Source organism: Schistocerca serialis, chromosome 3, assembly GCF_023864345.2.
Source record: "Schistocerca serialis cubense isolate TAMUIC-IGC-003099 chromosome 3, iqSchSeri2.2, whole genome shotgun sequence".
Classification (NCBI taxonomy): domain Eukaryota; kingdom Metazoa; phylum Arthropoda; class Insecta; order Orthoptera; family Acrididae; genus Schistocerca; species Schistocerca serialis.
The window spans coordinates 258,769,821-258,795,038 of NC_064640.1; the positions used below are offsets into that span (position 1 = coordinate 258,769,821).

General features: G+C 40.3%; 1 protein-coding gene across 1 annotated transcript in view; it reads left to right on the forward strand.

Moving 5' to 3' along the window:
- The window catches only part of LOC126470028 (E3 ubiquitin-protein ligase HUWE1), a 458,288-nt gene that overhangs the window by 380,273 nt on the left and 52,797 nt on the right, over nucleotides 1–25,218 (forward strand). Inside the window, exons 43-46 of the mRNA XM_050097515.1 lie at nucleotides 4,128–4,577; nucleotides 4,662–4,893; nucleotides 11,130–11,304; nucleotides 19,264–19,384. Of these exons, the coding sequence (XP_049953472.1) occupies nucleotides 4,128–4,577; nucleotides 4,662–4,893; nucleotides 11,130–11,304; nucleotides 19,264–19,384 (978 nt within the window). The remainder of the gene's footprint in view (nucleotides 1–4,127; nucleotides 4,578–4,661; nucleotides 4,894–11,129; nucleotides 11,305–19,263; nucleotides 19,385–25,218) is intronic.

Here is a 25,218-nt window from a genome sequence, read left to right on the forward strand (position 1 = left end):
AGAAGACAGTGCAGGGCGGTCAGACTTTGATTTACTGAGGACCAATAATAAATTTGAAGGATCTCCTGGTCCAAACATGTTACACAAAGATACACAAAGCATCAGTGATATTGTAGAATTATGTATTGGGAACGATCTAAGTGAATATATTAGCATTGAAACCAACAAGTACTACCGAAAAAATTGCAATAGAACAAAACTAGATTTTAAAAAAATGCCAAGTTTGTCAACGTTATGGGACCCGAACTTCGAAAATGGTTTGGGCTTGCTATCCTTATGGGAATTGTAAACAAACCAAGGGTTGATGATTATTGCTCAACAAATCCATTGATAGACTCACCGATATTTTGCAAAATGATGTCCTGCAACCGATTCAGACAAATATTATCATTTTTATATTTTTCTGGCAACAACATTAAACTGGATAATGCTGACTGGCTTTTCAAATTGCTATTTTTAAATGATTATTTTTCCAAAAAGTTTAAAGAAACCTTTATCCCAAGTCAGATTATCTCAATTGATGAAGAAATGGTACTGTGATGTGGATGGTTAAGTTTTAAAGTTTACAATCCATCGAAAATTACGAAATATGGCATACTCATTTGGATGCTGTGTAATTTCAGTATGGGACACATTTCCTGATTCAAGATCTATTCCAGCAGTGGACAGCCTTTAGCAAAAACAGTGCTGGAACTATTAACACCTTCTTATGGACACCTCTACATGGATAATTATTATAACAGTATAGAACTTTCAGAGAAGTTACTTTAAAAGAAAATTCAAGTGTGTAGAATGATATGGCAAAATAGAGGATTTCTGTAAAAATTAAAGTGCACAAAAGTCAATGTGTTTAAAGCTTGTCATCAATGGAAAGGTGAAGTACTGGCACAAGTATGGAGAGCTTTGAAAACTAAAATGATATGAATGATCTCTACAATACATAATTCCACTTTGACTGACACTCAAAGAAAATGTAGAAAACCAATTACACAATTAAAAAAACCTGAAATTTTATTAGACTACAACAAATACATGAAAGGAGTGGATTGGGTAGACCATTATTTCAGTTCAGGAAAACTAAAAAATGGTCAAAGATTTGCATGTACCTCTTTAATTGTGCATTATTTAATGCGTTCTGTACATGACAATATTTCAATACAGAACACAAGAGTCTCCAATTCCACGATTTTTTATTGAAAGTGTCTGATTCGTGGATAAAAGACCATATACCTGCTGCTGAGCAAAACTTGGAGTTCATCACTACATCACGTACATCTCATCATGATCCAGTTGACAGACTTTCCAGTCACATAAGGCAACGCCAACTAATACTTATTTCCAAAACGAATAAACGAAAACAAAGAAACTGCCATGTATGTTCCAAAAACAAAAAAACAACAACAAACTTAATGTGCAAGTCTTTTGCAGTTGCGTTACATCTTGGAGACTGTTTTTCTGCATATCATATGAAAGAGAATACCAAGTACCAAAAAAATTCAAATAAACAAATATATGAAACAAACAAATTTTGTATTTATTTACTTCTGTATACCTTCGAAATTTCATGAAAGTAGGGGAACAGGGTTGAGAACTAGTGATGAGATTAGAAAACTTAACAATTTATAATATCCCAATAATTTCAAGAACAGCCAGCAACAAGCCAAGTAATCTGACTTAGCGCTTCCGGTGCCAAGCGAATAGATTTGTATGAGCTGTGCGCACAGCAAAGTATTAATTGACTTGGCTACAATCCTGTCACGTGTTCTGTGTACTAAGTTTTATCTATACTGTTTACATTGCATCCCGAAGCATATTTTAAGGTCTTGTCAAAGTACTTAAAGAGCAAGTGTATACACACCTATCCCAGTATATTGCACATATTAAAATTCTAATAAAACATGATGAACAACCATGAAATTTTATTGATATTTGATTGTTGGGAATGTAATTCATCAGCAATCAGTGTTAAGGCCAAGTGCTCCAGGTAATCTAAATAGTCTGCATGTGTAAAGCATACAAAATTTTTGAAAAGAAAGGCAAATGTTTTGTGAAATGATTTATCTAAAGATAAGAAATAAAAAAAAAAAAACATTCGAGAAACATTTGATGCACCTCATTTTCTGTACGTGATTTCTAGCTTCATTCGAAGGTATGTCAAATGTTTCTCTGATCTATTTTATTTCTTTTAGACAAATCATTTCACACTACATTTGACTGATTTTTCTTCTTTTATTTTGACAGTTAAATATCACACCGATTTATCTTTCTATGCACCAGATGAACTTTTTGACATTTCATTTACATACCTAACAGAAGCTATTCTTGACATATTTCAGTTTTTTCTCACATCAGTAATTAAGTTTTCCTTAATTACCCTGATTAATTTCAAGCAATTAAATATTTTCTTGCAAAACTATATCTCATAGTCGTTGCTTTGATACCCAATTTGCCCATTTCTCACTGTGTTTTGCTATGAAAATTCAGACAAAGTTTCATTATGTGATTTATAGGGAGTCTTGTTTTTCCTCTGCTCAAGAATTTGACAAAAACATTTCAAATGTTAATCATACAACAAAATATATCCTTTTTGTGTGCTGTCATTTCCAAGAAACCTTGTCTTGCTATCCCGAACCATTTATGAAATAAGACGATTTTTATGACCATGTGATTCCTGATGCTCAAGAAAGGATTTGGACACACTGCAAGTGACCCATCTGTGAATATAACAACCACTCTCTTGAGAATGAGAAGATATATCATTCTGCTCTCAAATGTAAATACAGTTTTGATATATTGGTTATATTTCATATCCTTTAGTGTATGGCCTAAAATGAACTATACACAAAGAATATGGACTGTGATTTTACCTCTGCAAACATTTAAAAATTTCATGCAGTTATTTACTTAATTTTGTGCAGCACAGTAACTATGATGACTAACGGATATAAACTCAGTCCTTCTACATCTACATCTACATCATCACTCTGCAATTCACATTTAAGTGCTTGGCAGAGGGTTCATCGAACCACAATCATACTATCTCTCTACCATTCCACTCCCAAACAGCGCGCAGGAAAAACGAACACCTAAACATTTCTAGCTCTGATTTCTCTTATTTTATTTTGATGATCATTCCTTCATATGTAGGTTGGGCTCAACAAAATATTTTCGTATTCGGAAGATAAAGTTGGTGACTGAAATTTCGTAAATAGATCTCGCCGCGACAAAAAACATCTTTGCTTTAATGACTTCCATCCCAACTCGCGTGTCATATCTGCCACACACTCCCCCCTATTACGTGATAATACAAAACGAGCTGATGTCAAGCTGTAAGATGTGGAAGAATCAGACTTTTTTTTCCTGTATAGTTCTCTTAAAATCAGTGATATGTATTTCATAACAGCTCCAGTGCCTTACCAAGAAGACTCCTAGATGTCACTCTCACTTTTGCTTGTGCTGCAGCAACAGGATTCAGAAACGTTTGAATTCAAATGTTGCAAGTTGTAGAAGAGGGTGGGTAATGCCATGGACATTGCTCATGAGGACACTTCTGCAACTATACCTTTGTTGTATGTTGTCTGAAGCTGTCGCACACTGTTGTTCGCATCTGTCGCTTGACATAGGACATGGCCCAAGAATACGCATGCATCATGGGTAAATTAAGATCGCAACTGTCTTTAATTGAATATAATTATAAAGATTTAAGGAACTCCTGCAAATAAATTCTTTTAGTCATCTCACTTAACTGTTGAATTGTTCTTTTTCTTATGATGTGTCTACTGTAAAATTTGTTGGTGTATTTTCCAATTATAAGGTGAGAATGGTTTAGATTATCGTAAATTATTGTGCTTCACTGTACTGTTAGGGGAAGACTAGCATCCATGTGATTTTGTTTACACCATGAAAAGAAAGGCAATGTAAAAATGCAAAATGATAATTGTTTTGTGGTAAGTTATTGGTTTTTACGTAAGTTCCATTTTGTGAGAGGTATTGGACATAATGCAGTGAATGGGTGTTACAATTGTTTAAACATGTATAACTGTTATTTAAATTGCTTCTGCCCGAAAATTATTGGGAAAATACTAGCTCTTACCATAACAAGTACATTTGTTTGTTGTGTTTTATAGTCCAGAAACCAGTGTGACAGCTACAACTACTGCATCATCATCAGCGGGTAGCAATGCAACATCAGCATCATCAGCACCAACAAGTACTACCAGTACAACATTAAGTACAGCATCATCATCATCATCAGTGCAATCAACTAATTTATTTAGATTATCTGGTGCACATGGATCAGATTCACCACAAGCAAATGTGTCATCAGCAGCATCGACATCCTCAACAACAGCTGTTGTTCATACAGCCCCATCTGTCAGCCACCCGGTTGCTGGAACTTCAAGAGCTCCACAGCCTGTATCGGCTGCATCTGCTAGTACCAGTAATGCTGCTAGTTCTGGTTCTGGAACTCAGTCAACAGGAGGAAATCCATCTGATCTCCTTGAAGGTGTTGATCCTTCTTTTCTTGCTGCTCTTCCTGACGACATGCGAGAGGAAGTGATTGCTGAGCAGTTGAGGTACTTGGTTTGTCCAGTATTTCATAAATATCAGACCTTACAGGAATTTTCTTAATAAATTTTGTGTGTGTACAAAATCTTCAGGTTACAAAGAATACGGCAGAGGACACTGCAACAGACAAGGGACCTCATTGCATCAAATGTGTCTGAGGTAAATCCAGAATTCCTGGCAGCATTGCCTCCATCCATACAAGAAGAAGTCCTTGCACAGCATCACTTGGAACAGCAAAGACAAGCAGCAATTGCAAGTAATCCTAATGATCCCGTGAATGCTGCAGAGTTCTTCCAGAATCTTCCATCATCACTAAGGCAAACAGTAAGTGTACATTGCTTCATATTTCTGGAAAGTTGTGTAGAGAACACCAGTTGAAAGACCCACCACCAAATAATTGAATGCAAGACTGCTGTCATTTAACTGGGTTGTATACTTGTAAATAAATTTGTATTCACAATTAAAAATTAGACATTTCAGTTAGACTAAATTGACATACTCTATTTTGAGAAAGAAGAAATGTACAAGATGGAATTTCACTAAATCAATTAGAAAAAAATGTGCTAGTGAGGTGCAGCAGTTTTTTCTCACAAAGAAGGATGGTTGCTTGTCAACAGATCATTTATAAAATGGTGCTAATTTTTCGCTGTCCAGTGGAATATGTGCTGATTGAAACTTCTTGACACTTCAAAAGGTGTGCACCAGAACATGTCAGAGGCTTAGGAGGAGAACAAAAGCTATAACCTAATTCCCAGAAATTTTGCTCAGTGGAAGAGGGGTCAAAATAAACAAACACGTCTCAGCGTATCCACAGATATTCGAGCATTTATGAAAAAACGATGATCAAAGTTTGAGGTATTTCCCATATAGCGTGCAGTTTGTACACCTTTTACTGTGTGATGCCCTCGGGCAAAATGGTGGCACAGTCGTTAGTGTTGTGGTTTCATAATTTAGTGACCCATGTTCAAAACCCATTTATTACTTTCATTTTTGTTTTTTATTTATATACCCATGTCTGTAGAAGATTACTACACTAATATTTACCTATGTATACTGATATAATGTTGTCCTTATTTGTCTACTAATTGTGTGTCAGATGAAAGAATTTTTAAAGTAGTATGAGAAAATTATTTGAAGCTGTTCTCAGTGAAATTCCTGTAGTGTATCTCGATTTATATTCAGTTGCCAGTTTTCAGGAAAGTGATGCATTATGCATGGTATGCCATGAAATTACTGCCAACACAGTCAATATTCACCAATATTGATGGTGTTTCTTTCCAAAGTGAGTTTCATATGAAGAATGTCACTGGCAAACCACCCTCGCACAATACTTGCGGTGGTTAAAATATCCGTGTCTTGAAATTTTCTAAGATTGATATCGTCCAAGAGAAAACGCCAATCTTCCTGAAGAATAAACATATGAGACAATATAAGAACTGACATTAGGCGGAGGAGAACTGACATTAGGCGGAGGAGAACTGACATTAGGCGGAGGAGAACTGACATTAGGCGGAGGAGAACTGACATTAGGCGGAGGAGAACTGACATTAGGCGGAGGAGAACTGACATTAGGCGGAGGAGAACTGACAGGGGTATCCTCTAATTTGACAAGAAACATTTGTGTAGTAATCTTCTATGGACGTGGGTAGATAAATGAAAGCCTTAAAAATGAAATACATAAAAACAATAGTCGGGTTTCAAACACTGGCCACAAATATGAGGCTGCAATGCTAACCACTGAGTCACCATTTTATCTTAGAGTACTGCATGGTAAAGGGCACATAAAGTACCTTGAAAACTTTGAATGTCATTTTTTCAGAAATGGTTGGATATCTATGATAAACTGAGACACATGGTCCCTTATTTTGACTCCTCATCCACTGAACAGAGTTCTTCAAAAACTGGGTGATGGCACTTCCCATGTTCTCCTCAGTAGTACAGGTGAACAGCTTTCATGTATCAGGAACTATCAGTGATAAAATTATTTTTAAATGAAAATCTGAGCCTGAAGAGAAGTTTTTATAAAAAATATATTATTTTATGTACCGAAGCTGATCTTGAAGGTGTAGTATCCAATTTCTTAAAGTGCTACTGAGAATATTTGGAAAAACACATTCTTACAATGGAAGGACAACAAGTTTTTCATGTAATATATGAAGGTGACATGTTCATTTCTGTTAAATATACTGACTAGTTTAATGAGAGATTTCTGTTATGCTAAAAAGATCACTCTTTTGTATTATCACATTTTGAATAGTGATGTGTGGCATGAGACAGTGACGGTATCGGATCTTGTACTGTCCAAGTGACTGGATATAAAAGGTTCAGCATATATGATGAACTCGGATGTGATGCATTCAGTCACTGAAGTTCTTAATACAGTAAGTGCATTTTGCTACATATATCTGGGAAGTTGCATAGAGAACACCAATTGAAAAGCCCATCACTGTTAGATTTCTTACCGGTTGGCTCAGTGAGCATGCAAGTGTAATGGAGATCCTTCATGAATTCAAATGAGAATCCCTCGAGGAAAGACTACATCCTTTTTGTCAAAGATTACTGAGAAAATTTAGAGAACTGGCATTTGTGGCTGACTGCAGAATGATTCTACTACTGCCAATGTACATTTTGTGTGTGTACTGCGAAGACAAGATAAAGAGAAGTTAGGGCTTATATGGAGGTGTAAACAGGCACTTCTCCTTGGGTAAATTTGTGAAGGGAACAGGAAAGAGAATGACTATTAGTGGTACAAGGTACTTTCTGCTGGGCGCTGTATGGTGGCTTCAGATTACGTATGTATGTATGTATGTATGTATGTGTATTTGTAGGTCGTCGTACTTGTCGGTGGGCTTGTGTGTGATGTTACATTCAACTGTCTCTGCCCTTTGATCAACAACATGAGAATGAAAGAAATTGTCTGCTGTCTCAGATTGTAGCAGTGAATAGATGAGCACATTGCAAAAAATATGCTAATTATCTGCTAGTAAAATGTCAAAAAATAAACCACGCAGAATCATGGCATGCGTGCGCACACACACACGCACACACACGCGCGCACACGCGCGCGCACACGCGCGCACACGCGCGCGCGCACGCGCGCGCGCGCACGCGCGCGCGCACGCGCGCGCACACACACACACACACACACACACACACATTAATCTTTGTTCCATAGATCATAAATACGACATTTCGTAATGATGCGGAATGTGTCGCTTTAACATAAGTTTTCTTTGCACAGAATAATTATTTTATTTTTTTACAATTACTACTTCATATCTAAGAATTCATCTATTGAGTAGGAGCAGCTGTCATTCAGAAATTCTTTTAATTTGTTTTTAAATGTTGGTTGGCTATCTGTCAGACTTTTAATACTATTTGGCAAATGATCGAAGATTTCTGTTGGCAACATAATTCACCACTTTCTGTGCCAAACTGAGATTTAATCCAGAATAGTGAAGATCATACTTTCCTCGGTGTTGTCGCTATACACTTCACTGTTATTTTTGAAATGGGATGGGTTATTAATGACAAATTTTGTAAGTGAATATATGTATTGTGAAAGTACTGTGAATATACCAAGTTCCTTAAATGAATGTGTGCAAGATGATCTTGGGTGGGCTCCAGCTGTTATTCTGATAACACGCTTTTGTGCAATGAATACTTCCTCTCTTAATGACGAATTGCCCCAAAATATGATGCTATATGAAAGCAGTGAATGAAAATAGGCATAGTAGGCTAATTTACTGATATGTTTATCACCAAAATTTGCAGTAACTCTTAATACCATAAGTAGCTGAACCTAACCGTTTCATCAGATCATCAATGTGTTTCATCCAATTCAATTACCAGTGCACACACCCAGAAATTTTCAGTATTCTGCCTTAGCAACAGACGTACATTCATAGTCTACATTTATCAATAGTGTTGTGCAATTTACTGTACAGAATTGTATAATCTGTGTTTTCTCAAAGTTTAGTGAAAGTCCATTTGCAGAGAACCACCTAATAATTTTCTGAAAGACATTATTTACAATTTTCTCAGCTGATTCTTGCTTGTTGGGTGTGATTACTATACTTGTATCATCAGCAAAAAGAATTAGCTTTGCATCTTCATGAATACAGAGTGTCAAGTCGTTAATATATATTAAGAACAATGAGGGACCCAAGACTGAACCATATGGGACACCATTCTTGATACCTATGCGGACTATCTTTACTGTTAATTTCAACCTCCTGCATTCTTCCAGTTAATTATGAATTAAACCATTTGTGCACTGTCCCACTCATACCACAATACTTAAGCGTGTCTAGAAGAATTTCATGATTCACACAATCAAAAGCCTTTGAGAAATCACAAAATGTCCCAATCGGTGATGTTCGGTTATTCAATGCATTTAATATTTGATCAGTGAAAGCATATATAGCATTTTCTGTTGAAAAGCCTTTCTGAAAACCAAATTGACATTTTGTTAGTACTTCATTTTTTAAAAAAAAACGTGATGCTGCTCTTGAATACATTAATTTTTCAAGAATTTTGGATAAAGCTGTCAGAAGCGAGATTGCGCAGTAGTTGTTAGCATCAGACCTATCCCCTTTTTTATGCATTGATTTAACAATAGCGTATTTCAGTCTGTCTGTAAAAATGCCCTGTTTCAGTGAGCTACGACATATGTGGCTGAGACTCTTACTTATTTGTTGGGAACAAGCTTTTAGTACTCTGTTGGAAATGCCATCAATTCTATAGAACTTCTGATTTTGAGTGAATTTATTATTTTCCTAATTTCCATAGGAGAGGTGGGTTGAATTTCAATTTTATCAAATCCCATATACTGCCTTGCATTTTCTAGTGAATAGCTGGATCCTATTTTCTCTACAAGACAATGATTATTAAAAATGTTTTCTACTTCTGACTTCTTGTTAACATACTTTTTATTGTGTTTGATAGAAATACAGTCATCCAGTGCTCTTGGTTGCCCAGTTTCCCTTTTAACAATAGTCCAAATTATTTTAATTTTATCATCATATATGTTAATCTCAGACATAATGCTCAAACTTCAGGACTTGTTAATAACTTTTCTTAATACAGTGCAATAGTTTTTATAATGTTTCACTGTTTCGGGATCATTACTCCTCCTAGCTATACAATACATTTCCCTTTTCTGTTTACAAGATAGTTTTATCCCTTTAGTAAGCCATGGCTTTTTACATGGTTTCTTACAATTATATTTCACTGTTTTCTTAGGGAAACTGTTTTCAAATATACTCACAAAGGTATCATGAAATAGGTTAAATTTTAAATTAGCATCAATGTTCCCTGTACACCTCATCAGAGTCTAACTGTTGCAAGCTTTCCTTAAAATCTTTGATTGTTAAATTGTTAATTGAACACTCTATTTTGGAGGACTGTTTTGCATTGCTGTACGGAGCTATATCATACACTGTACCTAGCTGTGAATCGTGATCAGACAGACCATTCCTAACAGGAAATGTTTTTATTTGATTAAATTTAGCTTTGTCTATGAAAGCATTATCTATGAGTGTGTTGCTTTCCTGTACCACCTGAGTAGGAAAATCAGTAATTGATGTCAAATTTAAAGAACAAAGTAATACTTAAAGGTCAAGATTCCTATCAGACTCTTTCAGAAAATTTACATTGAAATCCCCACAAACAATCATTTGCTTTCCTTTGTCTGACAGATAGCACAACAGAGTGTCCAAGTTTTTCAAAAATAGTTGAAAGTTTCCGAATGGGGACCTGTACATGGCTTCAATTATATAAGTGCCATTATTTAGTTTAAGCTCACATGCACATCCTTCGATACGTTGCTCTACACACATTTTTTTTAGTTTCCAAATTTTCCACAATATGACAGATTTTAACATATATGGCAACTCCTCCTCTCTCCATAGTGTCTCTGCTTACATGTGCCGAAAGCTTATATCCACCTACATTTACCATTTTCATACCTGTGACTATATGATGTTCAGACAGGCATAGTACATCTATTCCACCGCCAGTTTCTAAATAAACAAGAAGCTCATCTGCTTTGTTTTTTAATCCCCTGATATTCTGATGCAATATATTAACATTATTTTTCATTGCTTTTATGTGAATCTTGTGATATTTTCACATCTCTGGTACCTGCTGTCTGAACTTCTCATTAAGCTTAATTTCAAGCAGTGTAGGATGATTGGACACTGATCTTAGTCTAAAAAAGTACTCCCATGAGTTTGTGCCCCCCCCCCCCCTTCCCTTTAAAGATTTTGCAATCTTCTCAGCCAGTTTACTCTTCCCTTTCCTAGTGAGATGCAGACCATGTCTTGTGAAGTCCCACCTACCGATACCATCAACAGGAACCAAACCTATGCCTGACAAAGTAGCCACCCGAAGCAGCTCATCTAGCTCCATATTGACCCTCCTGACAGAGCTGTTCAATTGGGGCCTATCATACTGCATGAAAGCAGGAACCAAGCCAACTTTTGTTTGATCATGTGCTAAATTTATAGTACTTAGACTTACAAAATATAATGAGATACAAAAAAAAATTTCCTCCACAGATTTTGACTGATATGGAGGAGTCTCAAATGTCTGTGTTGCCACCAGATCTAGCACAGGAAGCACAGACATTACGAAGGGAATGGGAAGCGAGGAACAGGCAATTGATGCAAGACAGATTTTTTAGCCATGTTAGTCACAATACCAGTGCATTGTCTTCAATGTTAAGGAATCCAGGTAAACAAGTGTTGTTTCACTATTTTTTGTTAAAAAATATATAAGAATTATGTTGTATTTATTTCCATGGTCAGTAGAATTGTAGTAACACAAAATGTATTTGTTCAGTGCAGAGTCAGAAAACATCTTAAAAACTGCAATGAGACTTTTGAAGTATTTGTAAATAAGTAGCTCATCAAAATGATGATAATCTAGTGTGTTAGCAATTCTGTTTTAATTAGATAATCATCCACTTATCTGTCTAACCATATTGTACTTCCTTTCCTTGCCCATGAATTTAAACAATTTGTTGATGATTTTTTAGTTCAGATTGTTTGTTTAGTTACATAAAAGAGAATATGTCAGGATCCAAAACTTAGAGATCCAGCCACTTAGAAAAAATTTCAATCCCACATAACCAGCCATTTATACTATTATTTAAAATGTTACTGGCACATGGGTGTTCAATTTATCTTAAAGGACAATAAACACTAAAAAGACAAATCTTCAAGGTTTAATTCTGTAAAAGATTACAAATTTTACAGTAATTATGATGGAAAGTATAGTTATCGTTCCTATAAAAAAAAAAGTGCACGGTGACTTCCAGGACAGTTTCACTTGTAATTGGCTTTTGTGTGGAAAAGTCTGAATCATTGTGCTGTGCAGAATTGTTTATTGCTATTGGTGCAATATCAGAGATTTCCTTTCCTATGAAGACAAATAAATCAGAACTAAATTGTAATTACAGCAACAGTGTCCCCCCTGTGGGTCCAGGGATTAGAATAGGCCCGCGGTATTCCTGCCTGTCGTAGGAGGCGACTAAAAGGAGTCCATCCCCCTCATGGGGGTAGTTAGCGCCTGCGTCCGGAAACGGACGGTTCCACGACCTATCATCGTGGTCCTTTTGGTTTTTCACTTCTCGTTTCTTCCTTCCTTTTGTTGGTTCCTTTCTTTGCTCTTCTCCACCTCACTGTCTTCCTTACTCTTTCCCTTGACTTCTCCTTGCCTTCTCATTGCCTTTTTCTCCTTGCCTTCTCATTGCCTTTTTCTCCTTGCCTTCTCATTGCCTTTTTCTCTTTGCCTTCTCATCGCCTTCTTCTCCTTGCCTTCTCATCGCCTTCTTCTCCTTGCTTTCTCATTGCCTTCTCTGGTCTCCGCCTCGGCGTTTGAGACAGTCTGTCCTCTTTCTCCCTCTCTTTCTTCTTTTTCCTCTTCTTCCTTCCTCCCTGTGCGTGCCTGAAGGCCGACCCACGCGTTCGCACGTGTAGCCGGTGACGGGGTAACGCGTAAGTCCCCGCCCTGGGTAGACATGTAAGGCACGCGCGTACCCCCTGGTAAAGGCCAGCCCCGGGGAGGGGTGATTGCCTGAGCTGATACCTTCTGACCATGCCGATTGGTCCCTCCGTCTGTTTCTCGGGAGGTGTGACCTGAGGTGTAAACATTCACCTAAGGTGGGAGTGCCCTCTGAGAGGGTCCCCACAAGGAAGGAGCGCGCCATCGGAGACGCTGGCAATCATGGGGGATTCCTCCGCAATGGATTCTAATCCATCTCTTTCGACTTCGACCCAAAAACGGAAACGTGACCAGCCAACAGTGACAAAAGTACTACCGCCTGCCCCACAGTTCCTCGTAGTTTCTCGATCTGAGGACGGAAAGGATTTTTCCTCTGTCAACCCTTTCGTTATTCAGAAGGGCGTAGATGCCATAGCCGGATCTGTCAAATCTTGTACCAGGTTGCGTAACGGCACCTTATTACTAGAAACTGAGAGTGCCTTTCAGGCACAAAAACTGCTTCGGGCCACCCTCCTGTACACGTTCCCTGTCCGGGTGGAAGCCCACCGAACTTTGAATTCGTCTCGTGGTGTAGTCTATACTAGCTCCCTCGACGGATTGACTGACGAGGAGCTTCAATCATTCCTCGCTGAGCAGGGCGTGTCGGCTGTCCATAGGGTCATGAAAAAGGTCAACAATGACCTTGTACCGACCCGGACAATTTTCTTGTCCTTCGATAGTGTTAAGCTGCCATCGCGCATCAAGGCGGGCTACGAGGTTATTTCTGTTCGCCCCTATGTCCCGACACCTACGCGCTGCTACCAGTGTCAGCGTTTCAATCACACTCGACAGTCTTGTTCCAATGCGGCTAAATGTGTCACTTGTGGCAGGGATGCCCATGAGGGTGACTGTCCGCCTCCGTCTCCTCGTTGTGTGAACTGTCAGGGTGACCATGCCGCATCCTCCCGCGACTGTCCTGTCTATAAGGAAGAACGCTGTATCCAGGAAATTTGGGTCAAAGAGAAAGTGTCCACCTCGGCTGCTCGCAAGCTATTGGCTAGTAGGAAGCCCACGCTGCTCCCAGGGGGGAAATACAGTACTGTCCTCGCCTCTCCTCGGACTACCCGGGAGGTAGCAACCCAGACATGCGATCTGACCTTCAGCACCACGGTCGTCCGTTCGGCCAGTGCTAAGATCGCGCGGTCGACGTCTCCTCTTCCTCCCATCACCCCACAGACACGAGCACCTTCCTCAGCTTCTGCTAAGACAAAGACATCGAAGTCAGATGCACGGGCCTTCAAGAAGGAACCATCCCGTGCAGACTTCCTCCGTACCTCGACCTCCCAGCCTTCGACCGGTACTTCCACTACACGTCCTTCCTAAAAGGCGCATAGGAAGCACAGTTCTCCTTCTCCGCCACGGCGCTTTTCTTCTCCTGCGCCACCCAGCGGTTGCCGCCCCAGGCCGTCATCCGTTTCGCCTGGCCGCACCGCTGGTCGCCGTACATCTGGCCGTTCACTGGCGGAGGAAGCTCCCCCTCCCGGCCATCCTCCCGAGATGGCCGATGACCCTATAGACCCAATGGACGATGACTGTCCGCCTACTGATAGCAGCGGCAGTGCTCGCTCGAAGCCAGGCCCTAAGCGGCCGTCGAGGTGACCACTTCTCTCATCTTCCTTTTCTTACGATGGCACTTATTCACTGGAATATTCGCAGCATTCGCTCCAACCGAGAGGACTTGAAGTTGCTGCTCCGCTTGCACCGTCCGCTTGTCGTAGCCCTCCAGGAAACGAAGCTAGGCCCATGCGATCAAATTGCCTTGGCACACTACACCTCTGTGTGTTTTGACCTACCCCCTGTGGTAGGTATCCCAGCTCATGGAGGGGTTATGTTGCTGGTCCGGGATGATATTTACTACGATCCCATCACGTTGCACACCGGCCTGCAGGCAGTTGCCATCCGCATTACTCTCCCCACTTTTACGTTTTCCTTTTGTACCGTTTACACTCCGTCATCTGCCGTTACCAGGGCAGACGTGATGCAACTTATTGCTCAGCTACCTGCACCATTTTTGTTAACTGGAGACTTCGATGCCCACCATCCCCTTTGGGGCTCTCCAGCATCCTGCCCGAGGGGCTCCTTGTTAGCAGACCTTTTCAACCAGCTCGATCTTGTCTGCCTCAATACTGGCGCCCCTACTTTTCTTTCGGACACATCTCACACCTTTTCCCATTTAGACCTCTCTCTATGTACTCCCCAACTTGCACGCCGGTTTGAGTGGTATGCACTTTCTGATACATATTCGAGCGACCACTTCCCGTGTGTTATCCATCTCCTGCAGCATACCCCCTCTCCGTGCTTCTCTAATTGGACCATCTCCAAGGCAGACTGGGGGCTCTTCTCTTCCAGGGCGACCTTTCAGGATCAAACCTTTACAAGCTGCGATCGTCAGGTCGCACACCTCACGGAAGTCATTCTCGCTGCTGCTGAATATTCCATCCCTCACCCTTCTTCTTCTCCACGTCGCGTACCGGTCCCCTGGTGGACCGCAGCATGTAGAGACGCTTTACGTGCTCGTTGACGTGCTTTACGCACATTTAAACGCCACCCTACAGTGGCGAATTGTATCAATTATAAACGATTACGTGCTCAGTGTTGTTGTATTATCAAAGAAAGCAAGAAAGCCAGCTGGGCTGCTTTCACAAGCACCTTCAACAGTTTTACTCCTTCTTCTGTTGTCTGGGGTAGCCTGCGCCGGCTATCTGGCACTAAGGTCCACTCACCAGTTTCTGGCTTGAAGGTCGCGAATGACGTCCTTGTGGCCCCTGAGGCTGTCTCCAATGCCTTCGGCCGCTTTTTCGCAGAGGTTTCGAGCTCCGCTCATTACCACCCTGCCTTCCTCCCCCGCAAACAGGCAGAGGAGGCTAGGCCACCTAACTTCCGCTCCTCGAATTGTGAAAGTTATAATGCCCCATTCACCATGCGGGAACTCGAAAACGCACTTGGCCGATCACGGTCCTCTGCTCCAGGGCCAGAATCTATTCATATTCAGATGCTGAAGAACCTTTCTCCTGCGGGTAAAGGTTTTCTTCTTCGTACATACAATCGCATCTGGATTGAGGGACATGTTCCCGCATGCTGGCGCGAGTCTATTGTTGTCCCGATTCCTAAGCCGGGGAAGGACAAGCACTTGCCTTCCAGTTATCGACCTATCTCGCTTACCAGCTGTGTCTGTAAAGTGATGGAGCGAATGGTTAACTCTCGATTGGTTTGGCTGCTCGAGTCTCGACGCCTACTTACCAATGTACAATGTGGATTTCGTAGGCGCCGCTCTGCTGTTGACCATCTGGTTACCTTGTCGACCTTCATTATGAATAACTTCTTGCGGAAGCGCCCGACCGCGGCTGTGTTCTTTGATTTGGAGAAGGCTTACGACACCTGTTGGAAGGTGGGCATTCTCCGCACCATGCATACGTGGGGCCTTCGCGGTCGCCTCCCTCTTTTTATTCGTTCCTTTTTAATGGATCGACAGTTCAGGGTACGTGTGGGTTCTGTCCTGTCCGACACCTTTCGCCAGGAGAATGGGGTGCCACAGGGCTCAGTTTTGAGCGTCGCTCTCTTCGCCATCGCGATCAATCCAATAATGGATTGCCTCCCAGCTGATGTATCAGGCTCCCTTTTTGTGGAAGATTTTACCATCTATTGCAGCGCGCAGTGTACACGTGTCCTGGAGCGCTGTCTTCAGCGTTCTCTTGACCGTCTTTACTCCTGGAGTGTCGCCAATGGCTTCTGTTTTTCTGCCGAGAAAACGGTCTGTATTAACTTCTGGCACTACAAAGAGTTTCTCCCACCGTCCTTACGGCTCGGTCCCGTTGCTCTCCCAATCGTGGAGACAACCAAATTTTTAGGCCTTACATTTGACAGGAAACTTAGCTGGTCTCCACATGTGTCATATTTGGCCGCCCGTTGTACCCGTTCTTTAAATGTCCTCCGTGTTCTCAGTGGTCTGTCGTGGGGAGCGGATCGAACCGTCCTACTTCGTCTATATCGGTCGATCGTCCGCTCCAAGCTGGATTATGGGAGCTTCGTATACTCCTCTGCACGGCCATCCATCTTACGCCGCCTCAACTCCATACAACATCGGGGTTTACGACTTGCGATCGGAGCATTTTATACCAGTCCCGTAGAGAGTCTTCATGCTGACGCTGGCGAATTGCCACTCACCTACCGGCGCGATATACTGCTTTGTCGGTATGCCTGTCGGCTACTGTCAATGCCCGACCATCCGTCTTATCGTTCCTTTTTTGACGACTCTCTTGACCGTCAATACGGGTTGTATGTCTCTGCCCTGCTAGCCCCTGGAGTTCGCTTTCGTCGCCTCCTTCAACACCTTAATTTTTCACTCCCTGCAACCTTTCGAGTGGGCGAGAGCCGCACGCCACCTTGGCTCCAGGCTCAGGTCCGCGTTCACCTTGACCTCAGCTCGCTCCCAAAAGAGGTCACCCCCGGTTCGGTTTACCACTCCCGTTTTTTGGAACTTCGTTCGAAGTTCATCGACATGACTTTCATTTATACAGATGGCTCTAAGACCAATGACGGGGTCAGGTGTTCCTTTATTGTCGAGGCACAAAGTTTCAAATACCGGCTCCATGGCCATTGTTCGGTCTTCACAGCTGAGCTCTTTGCCCTCTACCAGGCTGTTCTTTACATCTGCCGCCACCGACATTCTGCTTATGTCATCTGCTCAGATTCCCTGAGCGCCATCCAGAGCCTCAGTGATCCGTACCCGGTTCACCCTTTCGTACACCGGATCCAACGCTCTCTTCAGCAGCTGGTGGACGTCGGTTCTCCAGTTAGCTTTATGTGGGTTCCTGGCCATGTCGGTATCCCTGGGAACGAAGCTGCAGATGCCGCGGCCAAGGCTGCGGTCCTCCAGCCTCGGACAGCTTCTTGTTGCGTCCCTTCGTCCGATTTTAGCAGGGTGATTTGTCGGCGCATCTTATCTCTGTGGCATGCCGATTGGGCTGCACTTACCGACAACAAGCTTCGGGCCTTAAAATCTCTTCCCGTGGCTTGGACGTCCTCCTCACGCCCTTCTCGGCGGGAGGAGGTCGTTTTAGCCCGGTTAAGAATTGGACACTGCCGGTTCAGCCATCGCCATCTGCTGACGGCTGCGCTGGCGCCGTTCTGCCCATGTGGGCACTTGCTGACGGTTAGACACATTTTAATGTCCTGTCCAGATCTTAACACACTGCGCCTCGATCTTAACCTGCCAAATACTTTCGATGCCATTTTAGCGGATGACCCACGAGCAGCTGCTCGTGTTCTTCGTTTTATCAATTTGACAAACCTCGCTAAGGACATTTGATGATGCTGTTTTTTAATCCTATGCCTGTCAGTCTGTCTTTTATCGTGTTTTCCCTTTTAGTTGTTGTGGTCAACTTGTGCCTCGCGGTGCATTCTTAGAGTAGTCAGGGCGCTAATGACCATTGAAGTTGTGCGCCCTAAAACCACAAAAAAAAAAAAAAAACAGCAACAGTGTGTGTTGCAACTATATTAGTGGCAACAAATTGCAACATACTGCAGCTTACCTGAATATAAATCATCTTCAGTGCGTTTCCACTTGGATATTTCTCCTTCCAATCCAGAATCATAAAATTTTCTTCTTGAGCGTCCAAAATGTCTTGTTTACTCAACGAACATTGCATGTTTGTAGTAGAATTACAGGAAATGGTAAAAACTAAGTGAATCTCAAGAGAATACAAGAGCACAGTGGCTCAGTAAGTCGTGACAACAGCTCTTATGTTTCCTACTGCTTCTTTTGAAATAATTCTAGACATTGACAACAGAGGGCAGCACATGTCAAGGGACAGGTAACATGATGCCTGTACATTGTTCTCATAGGAGACTAGTCCAGTTCTCAAGTAACAAGTGACTCTTGCATTGGAAACATCACAGCCAGAGATATACTCTGGTGTGGTCCTTAGAATCCAGTACTCTGACGCAAATTGTGTCTAGCCTTGGTTGCCAAAGCATTACAAAAACTTACTTGTTGTATGACACACCTGCAATGTAATCACAGATCATGACTGGCTTCATTTCCTCATAGATAACAGCTTCAGATTATGGAAAAGAATTGTTGCACTCTATCTCGCATTACGAGAAGAAAAAATAGTAAGTTGAACAGGGTCATATCTCAGCAGTGCCTAAGCACTGGACAAGTGAACTTTCACATCTGTTTTTGATGTTGCATAAAACTTGAAGGAATAATGTTCGTATCATATTCATAGTACTGAGGAAAAAGGCTGCTTTTGATATTATCACCTAGTTTCTGAATTGGATTTGTTTGTTTTTTATAGACTTGAAGGTGACTGAGATAGGCAAGTATAACCGGTCATGATACACAGTTAAGTTGTGATTTTGTTGGATATTTATATGAAATTTGTTAGCCATTTCTTTTGTGGTAATATGTGCATTCGTTGACAGTAATATCTAGTGAACAATCGTGTTACATTACCACCAGCCTTAACAATTTTTCATTTGTTTTTTCTGTCTATTGTGGTATAATTTTCCTAACTTTTGTAATATAATTGAAATGCATCAGTAAGTAATTTTGTCATAACATTTTGTTTCTGCTTAAATCTACACTTTTGCTACTTTTAATTTTGGTTTGATTTATTGATGAAAAAGCATTCCTGATCTCATCAGGCAGGGTAAGCAGTTCAAGGTATTCCCTTCAGTCATCTGCTGCACAACAAAGAGCACAGTGGAATGCATGGAACACGGCAAGTACAGATTCCAGTGGCTCACAGGGATCAAATTATTCAAGGTACATAGATTTAAAGTGTGATTTTTTACTTGTCACTCATTGTGAATAATTATGATGGAAGGCCGCACGGGATTAGCTGAACGGTCTAAGGCACTGCAGTCATGGACTGTGCGGCTGGTCCCGGCGGAGGTTCAAGTCCTCCCTCGGGCATGGGTGTGTGTGTTTGTCCTTAGGATAATTTAGGTTAAGTAATGTGTAGGCTTAGGGACTGATGACCTTATCTGTTAAGTCCCATAAGATTTCACACACATTTGAACAATTATGATAGAACCTATGTGCACAGTTTGTTTGTGCAATGTTTCATGTGAGTGACTGTCTGTATATAATGCTGTGGAGATTTATTAGGTTCTCTTGCAGAGAGAGAGAGAGAGAGAGAGAGAGAGAGAGAGAGAGAGAGAGAGAGAGAGAGTGTTTGGGGGGGGGGGGAGGTGGTCTCCATAGTAGTAATAAGCTGACTATTTTCTCATGAAATTAACAGACAGTGAATAATTTATCATCACACCCTATTTTGTGTTGAATAGGATTACTGCTTTCTCAAAAGTCTGTGTTGTGGTTAGGCTTTCCTTGCAAAAAAATATAGCAGCAGTTTTATGGATTTTCAGTAACACAGCCACTATTTTATGTAATTAAGTCACAAGGCGCCATGTATTTAAAGCTTGACGATAGTTCAAGATTTAAAATGAAGTTTAGTATTTGTGCTGACCTACAGCTTTGTAAGAAATTGTTGTCTGAAAATAATATATTAATAATTAAGCTGCTCAAAAAATCTCTCTGAGCACTTTCTTGACAATAGGAAATTGTTACATACAGTCACCTATGTAATGTAGTGAAAAGTAAACTATATTGGCACACTCCCCAGCCAACCCACATTTACACCTCGCGCCTCCTGTCCTAAGTCCCTGTCCATGTCCTCCATGCTTGATAATTTTAGGTACCCGATGGAAGTCAAATGATATTGTGCATACGCACTGAAGGTTGTGGACCCATTGCCATTTGAGGCAAATCAATTATATGAATGCATGTCCAAAAGAACAAACACCAAGAATTCATATAGTTTTTAGTTTGATAAGGCTAATTCTTCCATTTCATACTCCAAAACTAACCTTCATATGTTTTCAGTTATACTGATTGTACAAAATTGCATTTCAGGATGACATGTAATAAAGAACATATTTCATTTCCTCCCTATAAATTAATAATTGTGCAAAAAATGTTAATTAAAGATTTAAGAAAGAAGTCCAGCATTATAATTTGAGGAAACAGTCCTTTCCTGGAATTCTGTTTGTATTGGAATTTTACTTTGTATTTACTTACTCTGAGTGAAGCAGATACAATGCTTATATCACCAAAATAAAGTTCATTTATTGTGTCCTAATCTATCACTAAGATGCTAAATTTGACAGTGTGCTTTCACTTCTATCAACTTAAATGAATAGATTGAATCTGTCTATAGCCAAAACAACAAACAACTTCTGTAATAGTATCAGTCAGCTGGAGAAGGCTTATTCATGAACACTCTTTTATGTACACCCAGATCATACCAACTGAAACCTAAGAGAAGCAAAAGAGCGGTTAGTAAATTGCATATCCTGTTCATCTTTTCTGTTCCTTTCCTTCATTACTGTGTGTCACTGTGGTCCTCAGTTGGCAAACATGAGGCCCTCGGTGAAAAAGCATAAATTTTCTTCATAGCGAGTACCACAGTAATGAATTTATACTTCGTAAATGTCACTCTGCCGAACTGACGAGCACAAATTTCAAGATACTCACATTTCAGTATGTAGGGCATAATTTTCTATTGCAGAACTACAGAATAACTTGAGAATATCGTAGAAGGCTGAAACTAGCTGTGAACAAATAAAATTAATACAAAAAAGTGGAAAATTACACCATCTTTTAATGAAATATCATTTTTACTTCAGCACCTACTTGATGACCTTTGAGATTTTAGAATACCATAAGGAAGTAGCAGCAAGAACTCCTTTGTTAAACATGAGAGAGCTGTGTATGTAATACACTGTGTCCAAAAAGTCTCTTCACAGTGCCGTATGACAGCATGGGTAGTATCATTGGTGTGTGTCATTACGTGTTGACATGAACATTTATGTTTAGTTCCTTTGTTCATTTGTTTCATTTTTGTCACTGATAAAATGCTAACCATTGAAGAACGTGTGTTTTTAGTGAAACAAGTGTCCAAAGCTGGCGGTAAATACCTAGTTTCAGTTTGTCAAACATTTAATTCGGTTTTCCCAGAGACAACACTCCCACATTGCGATACTATGCGAGATTTGATTTACAAATTTCAAAGTACAGGTTCAGTGACAGATGCATCGAGAAGTGGTCATCCTAGCATTTTGTGCGAGTATTATACTACTCTATATTTCTGATAAAATGTCCACGAGTCTGAAGAAGTCGGTAAGAAAACTCGCCCAGGAAATCGGTGTTAGTGTCAGAATGGCCCAGACAGCTGTAAGAAAAAAATTAGAACTTTTCCCATACAAAGTGACAGTTGTACTGATGTTTCTGGCGATTGCATAATTTCACAGGGACGTTCGTCTCCATGATCACCTGACCTACCACCACCTGACTTTTTCTTCTAGGGTGCAGCGAAAGCAACTGTGTATAAAAACTGTCCAAAATCCATCGATGAATTGAAAACTGCAATATCTACTTTCACTGCTTCTGTTACAGAAAAAATGTTACAGCTTGTGTTTGGAAACATGATTAGATGAATTGAATTGTGTATTCAACAACAGGGGGGGGGGGGGGGGGGGACACACTTTCTACGTTTAATGTGAAAATTTGTAAGTAAAAATGAATATTCAATAAATTAATAACTTGTATTTCACTGAGTTTTCATTTCGGTATGTTCACTGCGGCATATGGCATGTGCAGCTAACAATCGTACAGCACTGTGAAGAGACTTTTTAAACATCCCGTACCTGTGTGAACAAACTGTACTGTGCAACATAAACCACATTAGTGAAAGGTGTAGTAGTAGTAGTAGTAGTAGTAGTAGTTTCTTCATAATGCTACTTGGACAGAACAACACTTCCACAACAGTCTGTTTTAACAGTTGTGGCCTGAAGGAAAGGCTTCTTACTGCAGGCAGAAGACAGAAACACAAGTGTAGCTTTATTCATAGCAAAAATAGTTGCTGCACACGTGAACAAAACTCTGTCGTGTGGCCCACATTCAAAGCCTCTACAAAATTTATGAATTTGCAATAATTTGTAACAGGATACTCAGTCACACGAAAGGTACACTGACAGGATAGATTTGAGAGTTCCTCACCTAATATCACGTTGGTTGATGAATAGCTGCTACATTAGACGCTGTTTCCCAAGTTTGCTTCATAAGTAACATAGCTGGTCTTCATGAAATATAAGAAACTTATTGAAACAGTTGTGAGAGCTGCATACCCAAGATTAATAAAGCAAACTCGTGTAACCATAGTTTTCCCTTGACTTAAGTCTTCAGTTTTTTTATTGACTTCCTGAGAAAATAGGGAAAATTGTTGTTTTTCTTATAGATAAGAAGAATATCAGCACTCTGCTACAGTTATACTATTGAAATTATTGAACTTGATTGACTTAGTTTGATTTCATTGAAGCATGCACTCATTTTTTGTGCAGATTAACTTTGTTATTCTTGGTGTTGTATATTGGACTGTTTGTCAGATACACAGTCAGAGAAAAACGGTGCTGGGTAAACTTTCTTACACAAAGTTATCAGTTATTTTCATACAATCTTTTGATGCTGGTGTGAATAAATTTACATGTTAATTATTTCACTGCAGTAATTGCATTCCATAATAGATTTAATGCATGTAGTGAATTCATAGTTATGCTGCTTCACATTGTGTCATCTTAATGTTACATGAAGAGTACAATTTAGCTGCCTGATCATACTAATCATATCATAGCAATATTTTAAAGAAACAGTTTCATGTATGACACTGTCTTCTGATTTGTCGTGTTATTTTATTTGTGAAGATGTTTGTCACTAGCCTCTATGTATTATGTACAGACACCAAGTTTATATAAATTTGGTTGTGTGGAAAGGAGATTTGAATCCAGAAAAATGTTAACAATTGCAGAGAGTACTGAACTGTCAACACTCGTGATAAAAAAACTTGAACCTCTTTTGTAACAATTGTGACTAAATAGTTGCCACTATTTTAAGTTTCGACCCTTGTATATATTCCTTCCACCTTTCTTCTTTCCCTTCTTGGCTTAGGACTGGTTTTGCATCTGAGCTCTTGATATTCAAACAGGTGGTTTTCTTTTCTCCAAATGTCACTCTAATTTTCCTGTAGCCAGTATTTATCTTTCCACTAATGATATATGCTTCTGCATCCTTACATTTGGCCTCTAGCCATTCCTGCTTAGTTCTTTTGCACTTCCTATCAGTCTCATTTTTTAGACATTTGTATTCCCTTTCACCCACTTCATTTATTGCATGTTTATATTTTCTCCTCTCATCGAATAAATTCAACACCTCCTGTGTTACTCAAGGATTTCTACTAGCCCTAGTCTTTTTACCTACTTCATCCTTTGCTGCCTGCAGTATGTCACCTCTCAAAGCTACCCATTCTTCTTCTATTGTTTTCTTTTCCCCTGTTCTTAGCAATCATTCCCTAATACTCCCACTGAAACCCTCTACAACCTTTTCTTTCAGTTTATCCAGGTCCCATCTCATTAAATTCCTGCCTTTTTGCAGTTTCTTCATCTTTAATCTGCAGTTCATAATCAATAAATTGTGGTCAGAGTCCACATCTGCCCCTGGAAATGTCTTACAATTTAAAATCTGGTTCCTAAATCTCTGTCTAACCATTATATAATCAATCTCTCTTCCACATATGCAACCTTCTCTCATGATACTTAAACCAAGTGTTAGCTATGATTAAATTATGCTCTGTGCAAAATTCTGTCAGGCAGCTTTATCTTTCATTTGTTTCCCCCCCAGTCCATGTTCACCTACTACTTTTCCTTCTCTTCCTTTTTCCACCATCAAATTCCAGTCCCCCAACACTATCAAATTTTCTGCTCTGTTAGCTAAATGAATAATTTCTTTTACCTCATCATACATTTCCTCAATCTCCTCCTCATCTGGAGAGCTAGTTGGCACATAAGCTTGTACTGCTGTGGTGGGTATGGGATTCATGTCTATCTTGGCCGCCATAATGTGTTCTCTATGCTGTTCATAGCAGCTTATCCACATTCCTGTTTTTTTACTCATTATTGAACCTACTCCTGCGTTAGCCCTATTTGATTTTATATTTGTAATCCTGTATTCACCTGACCAGAAGTCTTGTTCTTCCTGCCACCAAATGCCACTAATTCCCACTATAACTCTGATCTATCCATTTCCCTTTTCAAATTTTCTAACATACCTGCCTGAATAAGGAATCTGACATTCCACACTCCGATCAGTAGAATGCCAATTTTGTTTCTCCTAATGACGACATCCTCATGAGTAGTCCCTGCCCGGAGAGCTGAATGGGGGACTATTTTACCTCTGTAATATTTTACCAAAGAGGATGCCATCATCATTTAATCATACAATAGAGCTGCATGCTCTTGGGAAAAATTATGGCTGTAGCTTCCCCTTGCTTTCAGCCAGATCAGATAATCATCCAAACTGTTGCCTCCGTAACTACTGAAAAGGCTTCTTGCCCCTCTTCAGGAAACACACATTTTTCTGGCGTCTCAACAGATACCCCTCTTTTGTGGTTGCTCATATGGTATGGCTATCTATATCACTGAGGCAAGCAAGCCTCCCAACCAACGGCAACATCCATGTTTCATGGGGGTTGACTTTTATTTTCCCCT